The sequence below is a fragment of the Diorhabda sublineata genome, chromosome 3 (genome assembly GCF_026230105.1).
Source record: "Diorhabda sublineata isolate icDioSubl1.1 chromosome 3, icDioSubl1.1, whole genome shotgun sequence".
NCBI classification, from domain to species: domain Eukaryota; kingdom Metazoa; phylum Arthropoda; class Insecta; order Coleoptera; family Chrysomelidae; genus Diorhabda; species Diorhabda sublineata.
Genome location: NC_079476.1, coordinates 5,978,752 through 5,993,948, shown reverse-complemented (window position 1 = coordinate 5,993,948; position 15,197 = coordinate 5,978,752). Strand labels below are relative to the sequence as shown.

The window sequence follows — 15,197 nt, the reverse complement described above, 5'->3', positions numbered from 1 at the left end:
CACGCAGCTTCCTAACGAATATCACAAAATGCGTTTTTCAATTTATGAAAATGTTGAGGGTTCTAAAAATATGTGGCACAAGTATGATAAGCCACCCCACGACGATCATCATGGCCATTATCTCAGGAAGGCTAACAGATATCGAAATGCACTTTTTTCACGAAAAATCAATAGATAAAATGAAAATTCAGTAATTTTTGTAAGGTTAGGTTAGTTTAAGTTAGGTTTTGTAAGGTTAAGATAGGTTAGGTTAGAGACTGAAATAAAAGTAAGCAAAAATAATTTTCTTCAATCAAATAATTTAATTGGACTTAAATCTATAACTATTACATTTGAAAATCTTTTTTGATTTCTTCTATTAATGAAATGATTGGGTCTATTTTCGGTTCAGATTTACGACATTCTCGTCGCCATGTATATTCTATGATTCAGTCATCTCAATTATCTGAAGATACATGCCTATCGCAGAGGAATGCTCTCAGAAGTCTCCAGCTGGCTTCAATTCTTTGGGTATGAACTCCGCTATCAGAAACAAATATTTTTTTGTGATTGACCCACTCATGAGTGTAACCTTCATTGTTGAGGCATCAATAGGCTAGCCAGCCATCTGTATGAATTATGCTTCCTGGAGCGACGAGCTTTTTTGATAATAATGATGCGTTTGCATACACAGATAGATCTTCATGAGATCTATCAAAAAAGTTATTCATGGTTCGAATCTGTTAGTTCTCCAGAAATATTGGCCACTATCTCCGGTATTTCCGGAAATAAATATTTCCACATAAAATAGATATGATATACCGATTTGTCATGATGATGATGATCGCCGTGGGGTGGCTTATGATACTCTTACCAAATATGTTATCTAAACACTAACACATGTGACCTAAAAAGTACCAAATATAGTTCGAAAAATATATGTAAACGGAAAAATGAGTACACCAAAAAATATCAACTAAATACATTCTATGTGCCTGAATCTTTTTTCTCCAATGGCCAAATCAAGCATCTTACTAAATTTTTCTAATGTTCTAACTGGTGGTATAAATTCCAAACAAATGGTCTTCAAATTATGGGGTAAGTTGCTGAATATGAGTTACTTTGGAGTGTTCGAAATAGATTTTTCGGAACCTCCGGGTAGGGGTGAGAAAAAATTGATAAAAAGTTTCTTTACCTTTGAGACAATGATTAAACTCATTTTAAAGTTGTAGACCTACGTTTTTACAACAAAATGGTGTACTTTGTTCACTATTATCTATCTACAGACTTAGGATGGCTAGAGGTTGTTGAAAAAAATATGTACATTCATAACAAAGTTATAACTGACTTCTGATCTTAACTCATCAAGTGCGCTTGTGCCTTGTAGAAAGATTTAAACACTCCTTGGACCTAGCGATATAGAAATTCCGAAGTGCTCCTTTCTTTATCAAAGGAGCTTTTTTCTACACCACAGAAAAAAACCGGATTGTTCTTTCTTCTTAGCGAATCTGTTAGTCCTTCGTACCATAGAATCTTCACTAATCAGTTTCATCTAGACCTAAACTCATCAAGTAGTGCGATTATGCCCTGTACGAAAGATCTAAACCCTTTTTGGAACTAGCGTTATAGAAATTCCGAAATTATTTGTTATAGGAGCATGTTTCTACACCACAGAAAAAACCGGGTTGTTCGTTCTTCTTTGAGAGTCTGTTGGTCCATTCATGTCTTATACAATTAGGTAACCAGGAAAACTATTATTTTATCATATATCATCGAGTTTTATCACATACTAATGGTTTTTCATGGAATTTTTTACACCAAGCTGCTTGAACTAGCGGTGGTACTACTCCCCAATATTGCAGCGTCAGCTTCTGTTATAGTTTTTAATCATCTGTTCGCCAGAAACTACTCTTTTTTCCAAGTTTGAGGGGTTTGTTCGTTTTTCTTAGTTTTCCTTTTTACTTGGAATCATGGTAAATATATTTACGATGTTTTTTCTCAAACGTATATAATGTTAAAAGTATAACAGATATTGCCCCTTTCATGTAGATAATTTTTAAATTGTTCGTTGTTGAACAAAAGAGTTGAGAAAAATCTATCAAGCTATATAGGAGAGGTGTTCCACAGAAAAGGTACCAAACGACACCGTGGATTTAACGTATAAGTCTTTATGCAAAAGTAATCACGAAAAGTCTAGACATAACTATCCCAATGTTCAAGGAATCAACAGCCTTGTGAAGGTGAAAACAGCCTTCTAGTATGTCTTTCAGTTCATTGTCTGAATTAACGTAGCAATAAAACAAATGGAAATCACATGGCAACATGCCTGTGCTGTAGGACGGATTCTCAAGCTACTCCCACTTGAACTTGGTCAGTACACTTTGTGTGACCTTGAAGACATGTAGACATGTAGATGCGTGTTCATGGTTTTTCTATACTTGTGGAATTCGATGAGTATTTAACCTTGGACTTTGAAACAGATGGTGAGCATCACCTTGCCTGCTAAGGACGTGGGCTTCATTTTTTAGAGGATCGTAACGACGCATGCGTTTATTCCATGCTATCCCGCTATGTTCTCGTGTCGAAGTAATTGCAACAGTTTTCCACGATAACAGACAGATCTAGGAAAGCAGAATGTTCACGATACCGGTGCTACAAATGATTCATTTCTAGCCCCTTCAGAATTTCATTTTACGATTAATTTATACATGCTTGGGAATTAATGGGTAATGAAAAGTTCAATTGCTTCTTAGAATTTTATTATTTGATTCAGAAAATAATGAGAGAAAATTCTATTCTGAAATAAAAATTAATAATTTTACAATTACTCACTTTTTTTTAGTTATAATTTTTTTTCATCATCATATTCTTAGCTCTAGCTACTGAACTCTGTAAATATTAGTAATAGCGAAAAAGGACAATTTTTATGTGAAATCAATTGAGTTTTTTCGCCCTTAGGGGATGATTCCGACAAATATATTTCGTAAACTTCAAAGTAACTTACATTAAAAATTCAGGAGGTGAAATTGTTCATTTATCCACTTGTTGGCTGTCGTTGTAGTTTGCCTTGAACTCCCCCATTTTTTAATTATTTGATTTGAACTTTTGGTTTCTTTTATTGCGTATGTAATTTATAGTTTGATGAATCAACTATTTGATTGAAAATGATAAAATAGGGTCGAAAAAATAGGTTAAAAGATTTGTCACCACCTAACTTGATTAACTTTCATATAATGACCGATTATTATTCATATCTAAGTGATAAAATAGTGAAAAATCAAGTACTAATAACAATATACGAAATTATATGACGCAAAGGAAATCTCTTATTATGCTCTTCATAACAAATTTAGATTTCTGTGATTATTCAGCTTAATAGTGATTTTGAAGTAACATATAAGTAATTGATTATATGCCCAATAAAATCAGTTTTATCACAACAGGTGTTCTTTTCTAATAGATAAATGTTAAAATATGATCTCTAGCGTTTAATGAACATATAAGATTAGTATAAATCGCTCATATTCGTAATTAAAAACAATGGAGATACTGTATATAGAGAATTTTCAAAAAGTTTATTGTTCAGATTATTACTTTAAAAACAATTGTGATTGGAGCAATTTACTAGATCTAGTTTTGATGTTAAAAAATTTCATATATATTAGTAGTTTGATAAAAAAAAACTTGATTTATTTTGTGAATGACACAAATTTAGTATAAGGACTTTATTGTTGAATGTGCAAAAATTTGAGGAGCAAAATCTATGTTTCACATCCACATTCAACTTTTTGTACGAAAGAAATTGAAAATAATTTGTAATCTCTTTTCTTATGTGTATGAAAGAATTTGTACCAAAAGGTATATTATATTAAATAATATGCAAATGGGACCCAATAGTGCAGTGAAGCTCCTCCATACAGTTACACTTGATGAGTAAAAATCTTATGACAAATTGGTAGGAAAATAATATCCAATATCAAATTTCATCATTACAAGACAATTATTGGGAAATGGTTCGCTTTATATTTGCTGTATATAAATTTATGGCCCACTTATAAAGATCAAATTCAGTTTTATTGTTTTTTCAAGTATTCTCTTGATATATCTTCAAAATATACGTTTAGAATACATCAAGCTCGTGACTCATTATAGAAAATCATCATCTACGTAATTTTCTATATACAGGAATAAAAGAAAAGAAATAGATTCCAAATCAGGACTTTATAGTGGATAATCATTTTGGTATTTCCATTTCTCTTCAGCATATTTATAACAATTTGCATTGATTTAATGAAGATTTACCTTTTTCTTACTTTGCATGGATTTAGTTGGTCTCAAGAAACCCTTAGAATCCATTGTTGCTTCATTATATAAATATTTCTCATTGTAAATTCTATTCACACCTTAATGACAGAAAATTTTCAAAGTATATCTTGTCGTAATACATTTCAAAACTTAACGTCCTATTGATGGATATGGCATAAATCTTCAAACTAAACCCTGTATTTTTTGTAATCTATTGTTTGAATCACTTTCAAACGTAATAATCTTTTAAAAAATTTTCTCCAAAAGTAAAAGAAATTTGATGTAAAAAATATGCAACACGCAGCGGAAAATTCATCATACCAGTTTCCATTTATTTAGGTTTAGTTGAATATTTTGATTCATACTGGATGTTTATCATTCAATTTCAACGAAATTATGAATATAAATATATAGTAGTCAAATATAGATTGTGGATCTGTGTCCACCAATCAATTTAAACAATTGGATACAGATTCTATTCCCAAGTCTTGGTGATTTTTATGTGATAGTGATCAAATTCCATATGAACATGTAGTGAAATTCTGGAAAATAAAGTCATCAAATAACCGTCAAAATGACTAAATTTCACATATAATTACTTAGAAACAAAATCAAAAAGGAATTTTGGCCACCAATTGTCATAAAAAAGTCAGTAATAATATATTTGTACATATTACAAATTCTATCGCGTCATGATCAGTTTCAGACTAGAATAATCAAGTAAATAGTAAACCAAATAAAAACAAATCGACTTGAAAGTTCAAACTTTAAAATAGAAAAAATAGTATTCAACTTCCGAAATTATGCAAAAAATAGAAGAAAGTTATTGATTTCCTTAGAACTTAACAGTCGTCGAATTTGTAACAGAAATAAAGTAACTAAATTACCGGGAAATATGGGAAAAAAAATTTCACAGCGTTTATAAATTGAAAAATGGACAAACTGAAGTTGATCTTTAATGAGCTGTGAATATTTGAAAAAAAAAACGAGAAATAATTTGTCATTTTGCATTAAAATGATCGTCTATAATGACAAAAACTAGTGATTATACCATTTGTTTATTAAAACAAATAAGTAGATTACGATTTCTTATCACATGTTCAATTACTCAAAACATGAACTTTATCGCACTTTTGATTCACCCTACATATACAATTTTTATACAGTAGAAACAATACTCTGGATTGGAAGATGATCTCAATTGAAAAAAATTCGAAAGTATTAGAATATTTAACGGATCTCTTATAAATCGCATGAAACAAGTTGTATTTAACAACTAATTGGCTGTGAAAACTAAAATATCAATCAAAAAGTATTTTCAGATCTAATTTTAACGACAGTATCTCCACGGTTTCATTAGTGGCCGAAAGTATTATTGACTAAAATACGTTATACAATTTTTTGGCTCTGTGATATATTCTGTTTATAAAAATTTGAAAATTTCAAATGTGTAACTTGCATTGGTCAATAATAATAATAAAAAAACAAAATATCGTATTTGCGTGAAAAAAATCAAAGCCTGTTTATATTTTAATTGGTGAAAGGGTTTTTTATATTTGGACATATGTAAAACTATATAATATATATACATTTTTATTTATCATTCTTATATGCTTAGAGAAAAAATGTTTGTAGCACTTAAAAGGAAGAAAAATTTGTGCAATAAATCGAATAGAATTGAAAATTGTGAGTTTAGAAAATCTAGTCGTTAATTACGAAAGTCTAGAAGAACTAGAATTAATTTTTAAAAATTCATATTCAAATTAGTCAGTCATAACAATTTCGAAATTATTTCAAATTCTTCTAAACTTTTGTGATAGTTAAAAAGCAATATTTGGTCATAGGAAATAAATTGAAACTTAAATTTGGATTTTATGTGCTACATATTTTTATTCGGATTTTTTAAAGGCTTTATATATTGTTTTTTTTCTACATATAACTATAGTACCTAGTTATTAGTATCCTATTTTTGTATTTTATAAAAAATATTAAGATGTTGCACTGAGAGACAGGACTTAGTTTTTAAAAGACTGAATTGAAACTGATTCTTCTCGGTATTTTTTAAGACTGACTATTTTGACTGATTTTGTTATTTCGGTGAGAGAAAAAGAGATTGGCAACCCCTTAAGTTTACAAAAAAATGAAAGAAATTGAAATTTTTATTAGTCCTGTGTAGTAACTTATTTGATTTTTTGCATTATACGCATGTTCTATGTTGTTTGATGCAATATTTATCATATTTTATGTATTGTTGTATAACATTTATTTGTTTAAATATATTTTTACAATCGCAAAAGCAGCTTGGGTTTTATTTTGCTTGAAATAGTTACTGCCTCTGTCCCTATTTTATTTTTCTATATTTATATTTTATGTAATTGTGTGTGTATCTTTTCCCAACAACACTTTGTATGTGTTGCCGCCACCAGGAGTTCTGATACATTCTTTCCTTGACTCAAATACCGACGCCACCTTTGCCGCACACTCGCCCTACATCTGTTCGGGACAAACACAAAGAACACCTTCTTCGGCACGAATTGCGTTTTGTGGGTGGGGGGAGGTTTTTTAATATCGATGCTATTACCGCAGAATTCACTCGAAACTCGTAAAGCGACTAATAACCAGCTTCTCATTAGTATTCGAAAAAAATATCGACTGATTAATGTTATAAATAAATATTTAGGTCTCAACTTTATAGAAAAAATAATAATTATTATTATTATTCTGGCCTGCATCTTCGAAATGTAAAATTTCTTAATATACAATTCAATTCAAATGATAGTCATATATTTCAATTAAATAAAAAGTTTGGTTTATTTCTATTAAACCTAGTAAACCTAAAATTTATGTTGGTTTTTCTAATAAAAAAAATTTTCTTTCAACACAAATCCTAAAACTTTCTCTTGACTGCATGAAATATTTAACCAGATTAATAGACTTGGCAAACATTGGCTCAGGACTTTTTTTTTCATATTTTTATAACATCCTTCTAGCCTCAAGTTTCTAGTACATTACAGTTATAGAATTGGTTTATTTTTATTGATATTATTTATTGTAAAAATCTCTGTGGAGTTATATTACAGAAGTCCCAAAAATATATATTCAAAGTTAAAATTCATCGCTATCATTTGAAATATGATGATTTCAATTTTATAAATATATAAATACTAATACGAAAATATTTCCCTACAAATATCATGAAATAAAGCTCCACAAAATTAAATGTTAATACGTTAAAACATTAATTAATTTAAAATTCTTTATTTATTACAGAAATTATTTTTGCTGTTTCGACATAAGTTCGGATTTTTTGGAAATTATTTATTAAAATTAATAATGGTCATGTTCAAGAAAAAAAGTTAGAGCTTATACTATTTTCAATTAAACAATTACTACTACAGTGAACCAATTGAATAGATGATTTATGAACTCTATTTATTTTTGCATATACTCCAGAATTTATAATTTGCCTTTATATATCTTATTTAAAATGCCAAGCACGAACCGATCAGCATAAACCAAGAAGCTCAATTTAACCACATCTGGTCGAGTGGTTAAATTGTGTTACAGTATTCGTACTGATTCGTTCGTTATCTTTGTAAGAGTTAACACAGTTTTATCAATAGCTTATTTATATTCTATGTTGATTGAATTGTGTATTTTATTTTAAAAAGAAAGAAAGAGAGAGAGGAAAGCTAACTAAATTTATATAAATTGAACGAAATTAAATACGAAATATCGGTGATTTGTGAAAAATAGTACCTGCGAACAGAAATGCTGAGGTCGCATGGCCAGATCGCGAGTGTGCGGTCGATAAATTGGGCGCCGGCATTTAGTAGTTAGTCAGTTGGTTAAAAAAATTACGCGATTTGCTTATAATTGAAAGTAAAAGAATAAAATAAATTAGTAGTAGTAAAATCTGCTGGTGGCAACACGCGCGAACAGACCAGTGCGAGCTTGGTTTTGCTGTTGCAGGGGCGTCGCCGAAGAAGGTGTTCACATGCCAGCTGTGCGGTAAGGTGCTATGCTCAAAGGCGTCCCTAAAGCGACACATTGCCGACAAACATGCAGAACGACAAGAAGAATACCGATGCGTCATCTGCGAGCGCGTTTACTGTTCCCGGAATTCTCTAATGACGCACATCTACACGTACCACAAGTCGCGCCCGGGGGACATCGACATAAAGTTCTTTTAGCCAGAGCACCTGCCCCAGCCGCTGCCTTCGACCATACTCCCAGGTACCATCCATAGCCCCTTTTTTACCCCGCTTGCCGCTACCGCAGCTCTATGTGTAGTTATGAATTGTGACGCTTGCTGCCGCCATCAGCCTGCATGTTCGCCCCAGTTGTTGTCCCCACCGACTTCGCCCACACCTCCACCACAGCCCTGTGCTGCTGTTGCAGGGCCGGTGCGGATGCCACCCCCCACTTCCGGAGGCATCAACGAACCCCAGGAGTGTCCTTACTGCCGGCGCACTTTTAGCTGTTACTACTCTCTCAAGAGGCATTTTCAAGATAAGCATGAGCAATCCGACACCCTCTACCTCTGCGAATTCTGCCACCGGCGATATCGCACCAAGAACTCGCTCACCACCCACAAGAGTCTTCAGCATCGAGGCTCCAGTGGCATGCTCAAACGATTGCTCAAGACGACGGCAATCAAGAGCGTCCTCAGTGCCAGTGCTGCTGCCACCGCCTCTTCACCGCCGATCCATCAACAGCAGCCACCGTCGATCCACCAACAACAGCAGCAACCGCCCCCGCGCCTCCAGTGAGCCGCTACTCTGGTAAAGGCCTAAAAGCTATTCGAACCGAAAGTACAAATCCCCACAGAGCCCAATGTAGTTTTTATATGTCTATATTTACTACTCACAAGCATCTTGGCAGGCAGCCATTTAAAACATCCCCTTTTTTCCTTTAAGTAACCCAACCCGATGACATATCTTCATCATATCACCCTCCGGTACATCACGTTCAGTGCATGTGTTGTATATCGTGATTTACCCATTTTATGAGACATTTCCCAGTGTTACTGTGATTCAGTTCAGATTATATTCCCCACTGTTTTAACCAAGCACTAGGTATCAACGAAATGATTTTGAATCGGTTTCTCAAAGTTGTGATTGGATATCATTACTTGAAATTCATTTATCAGAAATAAAAATAGAATTAGTAGCATTTTTCTATTCAATAAAAATAAGTAGAAGTTATTGTTGATATAAATCGACATCCAATACCTAGATCATTCAAATGAAAAGAATAAGTTTAATAATTTTAATAATAATTGTATTCATAATACAATCAAAATTATTATTTTGCTAATATTTCATTTGACATAATTTCAATAATGGAACTGTATTGTTTCAGTTCACTTTTTTTTAGTATTATACAGTAAAATTTTTTCATAATCAATCAATTATTGTGATAATTAATAAAATATTTTCATGGGATAATATGAATTTATAAGTGCTTACCATAACTTTGCACAAGATCATTTCGTTGCTAGATCTTGTCCTTGTGACGATAATTTTATCCTTCCCAATATCCCCCGCCCTTAAATATTTATCACATTCTTCTCCACAAAAATTGCATTTTGAATGTAAAAAAGGTGAATGATCGTTTTCTAATAATGTAAAAATAATTGTTGAATTTTTTCACAGCAGAATATATTTTTCTCTGTGTATGTTAACTTAACGAAATGCGATTTTTTTAAACGAAGAAAACTTTAAAATGGTGAATATTTCATTATTAATCGTTACTTCTATTTGTTATACATAAATTCCACAATCTGAATGAATCCTTATTATACAGGGTGTTTTGAGATATATTTACTACTTGTAGCAGTTTTAACTGAATGAAATTAGAGAACTGTTTGAGTTAAACACGGCAAAAATTATGTCCTTACAGTCTTTTAACCAATTTATTCAAAAAAATATTCAAATCCTAGAATATATTGCATGCATTGCTTACTAACAATTTGGGCAACAATGTCATCCCAATGTTAAGTTATGCTTAGCTTTGTGGTTTTATCAATGAAATGTGAAAATTTGTGATGAAGTTAACCCCTCAACATGCGTAGGAAATTACGCGCCGAAACTATATATTCATTTTAAAGGGAGTAAATTTTGTTTTTATAACAAGAAGAAACGATATCATCTATTTCATGTTTAGCTTCAACAGTCGATAAGTACTATTTAAGAAAAACAGTTTACAAACTCCCTGTATAATCTATTACAGTTTATATCAGATACATTTAAAATGATAGTGCTGTAAAAACAGTTATCTGTATAATGGAACATATTTTAGTTGTTGCAGTATTTTCGGTTTTTCACATTCACTCTGTATATTTATTAGGATAAGACGTGACAAAATGGAATAAAACGAGGCAAGCGGGCCAACAACATCCAATATATTGGTAATATTTTGATATAATTTCATAAAAGATTACAGAAAGTACTGCAGCAAAAAATTACGAAATTATGCAAATTTTTGTTCTAACTGTTCTTACAATTATATGCAGTGTGAGTCTAAAGCATCTTGGTCAATTTTCAAAATCAAATTCCTATTAGTTATGAATACTTAGATGACAAACATCCATCTAGTATATTAAAATAATATTTATGGTAGGAAATTTCTAGGTTTGCTTTGGAGTAGTGGATTCTAAGGTAGGATAACATTGATCAAAAAGCAAAAAGAATCTCGGGTTATAATTTATCGAGTAACATAATTCAATTTTTATCATTTTATTCAAGCCATTTCCTCCCAGAAAATAATAGTTATCTTAAAGTGTGGAAGATTCTGTTTGATGTTCCTCATTGGTGGAATATCGTAGCAAGGGATCGTCTTCCATAAACAGTATTCTTTAAACAACTGTACACATCTCCAATTGTTGTTCCAAATTCATCAGTGAATAAATTTTTTGACCAGTTTGTTGGTGATTTTATAGTTTATTCATTCTTAAACTGTTAAACTCACAAGAGGAGGCCAACATGTCTGAGAGTGGTTAAGAAGATTGATTATGACTTAATCGTAAGCAACAACATAAGGAAAGCATTTTTCTACTGCTTTTCTTATGATTTACATACGGTGGGGTGATTTATGCACAATGTTTCTAGCTTAATCTATTTTTACACTAACACTAAATACAATAAACTATATCACTATCACCAAACTATGCCCTTACACTTATCACTAAACATTTATCCATTTCTTATCAACTAATTTATTTAAACTCGTCAATCCCGTTGTGTTCAGGATGACATCAGATTATTTAATGACTACTACGGCCGTAAACAAATAAAAAAACCTTCTCAGAAATTCACTTTATAGGTAGGACCAAAACATACTGTAAGTAGGTTATAAAAACAATGTAAAGAAATTGTCGCCGTATATAAAAAGCATAATGTAAATGGTCTTTCTGGCAATTGTACCCACAGGATTCGCCAAACTTTTATCAATATAATAGATCATGATCGGCTTCACGGTCTACGTCATCGGAGGAGTTCGTAACAGTAAAAAGTAATGAGTTTCTCAAAAGATTTTTCAGTCAAACATTTTCTAATTAGTGGCAATATTTTAGAATTTTGATTTAGCTAAACATGATCACTATCTTTTTGCTCGACACAATACATTAAACGTATTCAAACGTTGTTATCATTAAATGAGATAAATTAGTATTTCGCTAATTTAAAACTAGCTACTAAAGTCGAAATTAAATACGCGTGCTTTTTGAAAATATTAAATTTTACAATCGGAGAAATAAGCTCTGCAATCCCATAAGATTATTACGTTTATCTTTATCCATAATTCTTATTTTAAAATTGTTTAAAAAATTGATTAAGTATGGTGCAAATGAAAGGAATAAGTTCGTTATTTCGTGCACCGGCGACTTGAGGAAAATATCTGAAACCTGTTAATTTTTCTTTTTAAACAGGTTATTCGCAAAGATATCTCTTTATTTTTGACGTCATATCTGTTAGCGTGATGACGGCATTGTTAAAATTTTAAAATGGAAATGTGGGTGTTGTAATACATTACTTGAAAGGTCTTTTAAATACTTATCCTTTTGTTATATTAATGCTTCTAAATTTTCTTGATTTTACGTCTAATTTCAAAAGAAAAGAGAACTAAAATCAAGAACATTAAAAGCATTAATATAATTCAGTTATCAAGTTTGCTTCTATTAAAAAATTGATTAAGTATGGTGCAAATGAAAGGAATGAGTTCGTTATTTCGTAAACCGGCGACATTGAGGAAAAATCCTGAACCCTGCTAATTTTATATTTTAACAAGTTATTTGCAAAGATACCTCCTTATTTTTGACGCCATCGCAATAAAAATATGGGTATTGTAATACATTATTTGAAAGGTCTTTTGAATTCCCATTCATATCACTATATCTGAGCAATTGATGTTTTTATTTTTTTTTGAAAATTCATAAATATTCATTATTACAATCAAAGAAAGGATTGAGATTGCACAAATAAATCCAGAAGTTATCAGGAAGGTTCGCGACGCGTCCTTCTTGTCACTATATATAAAATTTATTGGTGGTTTACGAGGTAACGAATTTAGTCCTTTCTTTTGCACCATACTGCATTCACTAAGAAGATCAGGTAGCCACGGATGTATGATGAATTCAGAATGAGGTTATATTTTCCTTCAATACTTCAAGAAAGTTTTTCGTTTAACTGCAAACAGACTTTAATAACATTTATATTGTTTCGTTTCCAACGTCATCTTTTTCGACTCTCTTTGGAGGAACAAATTGTTACCTTTCTGAACCATGAAAGGATGGAGCTTGGTTATTGTCACTTTTTTCTTTGTCTGGATCTTCCAAGACTTGAGGAAATAGCTCTGGCATACGACACCGGTTCTTGAATAATCGTCCGTAATATACGCCATTGTTTGCACTAAATTTTTGTAAAATTAAATTTCAAACATTTACTGAGTTTTTATTAGTTTAATACTCCAAAAAAATGAACTTTCACTTATAAAGGATATTTCTGCATATTATACGTGTAATTTTTGTTGGAGATAAATGAAACATGTTACTTGACTCTGAACAGTTGGTCAAAAAAAAAAACGAAAATTCAAAGAAATTTCACATATATTAACTCCGTTGAGAAATGAAGAATAGATTTTGAGTTTGTATCAAAATTTTGTAAGCAAACCTCAGATTTGCATCCAATTCCACAAAGAACTAAAAACTCAGAATTTTTCTGCTAGTGACCGTTACAAGCACGTAACTTTTTATAACGTGTAATTAAAAAATGTTGGAATTAAGATGTTTTAGACTAAATCTCACTGTATTTTTCTGATTCTATTATTTATAAACATGATAAATAGAACATCGATGTGAGTCGAAATGGCACAAAATGAATACTATGAAGATGATTTTTGTATAGTGAATATTTTGTAATGTGATAAATATTTGCTCATGTGATTTTAGTAACTTTCGTAGGTGAATCAATCCTGCTGAAAGTATCTTAGATGTTACTCTATGTATTTATGTTATTTAAACTTGGCTAGGTTAAAAAAAGAGAGGTTTCAGAATCCGATCAAATCACGGCGGTTTAACATAAAATTTTCTCATTTAAGACAGAAACAATGTCTGAACATATCTTTTACTATTGATGGCGATTTTTAATCAAACTATCAATTTATCGCTACAAATTATCTTGTTACGAAATTAGAGGTCACTGTTACGTGGATCAATTTCGAATTGTGCGTTATTAGAAAAGCCATAATGTTTCTTAATTTCTGATTATTTGAAAATTATTAGTTATGTATGTTATTGAAATTTGAAAAAAATCCTACTAACTATTGGTTTGTTCTCGCAGAAGTCACAATCAGTTAGGATTTTGTGTAATAATTTTGATGGCTTCTCGAATGCCAAAATCTTTAGCTGGTTAATAGGGCACTTGCATTTCTCAAAAAGTATCTACTTTTTTTTGTTTATTTAATAAGTTCTTGATATGAAATAATGTCAGAAAATAAAATATTCAATTAAAAGTGAAAAAATAATATTTAGAATCGTAAAAGTTTCAAATTTTTAACTATATAAGAAAACTATTCTCATTCTCAGTTGTCTGTTTGATAATCACGAGGTTATCGTTGTCGATAACGTAAAGTGTGCTGTTATAATACAGTTTTTATTTATTAGTCACCTATAAATAAATACATTTCTCTATATATAAGAATGAACCTTTTATAGTTAACGTCTAACGTTAATACATAATTACATAAAAAATTAAAAGCATAATATACTTAATTACTATGAAATATTGGAATAAGTTAAATTTGAATCTTACTTACATGGCAACAAAAATAATTACATCTCGCAGGATCGTTTTAACGATCAACATTTTCATAACATTTTTGTTGTACTATATTCGAATGTTTAGCATTATAAAAAACTTTATCAGGTATCTAGTCGTGGTATTTGATAATTTGATAATTTGAGAATAACGCTTATTTTAGAATAAATATGGCAGCATTACTGAAAAATTTAAACTACCTACAAAATTTCTAAGTTTTTTTTACTAAGTTTTTTCTCTATGAATATTGATCAAAGAATTAAAAAAAAATCAAAAAAGTTGTATACAAAGTATCCAAAACTATCTTTTTTTCTCAAATCCTGCAAGTACCCTATTGTCAGAAGCATAAGCAATTGAAAGAATAACAGAATTCGAATTTCAATCTAATTTTTTTCTGTTCTGATTTATTCTATCATACGATTCTGGATTGTCCGATTACCTGAGAATCTGAGTTCGATCATGTCCCGGAAGAATTTTTTTCATCAAAATCATCCCAATTCAATCAAAAAGAATTTTGGAATATTTAAGAACATTAACGCATTTTCAGATTTTACCCCGAGAGCATTAGTATTAGTTTTCAATTCCAAAAAATTAGAT

General features: G+C 30.9%; 1 protein-coding gene across 2 annotated transcripts in view; it reads left to right on the top strand.

Annotated features, from left to right (window-relative positions):
* Positions 1–14,890, top strand: part of LOC130441594 (broad-complex core protein) — a 93,537-nt gene extending 78,647 nt beyond the window's left edge. The window contains exon 7 of one of the 2 annotated variants that reach the window (XM_056775339.1): positions 8,686–14,890. In XM_056775339.1, the coding sequence (XP_056631317.1) occupies positions 8,686–9,056 (371 nt within the window). In that variant the 3' untranslated portion in view covers positions 9,057–14,890. Of the gene's footprint in view, positions 1–8,256 lie in introns of both variants that reach the window. The other variant, XM_056775341.1, reaches the window with a different exon arrangement.
* The last annotated feature ends 307 nt before the right edge of the window (positions 14,891–15,197 follow it).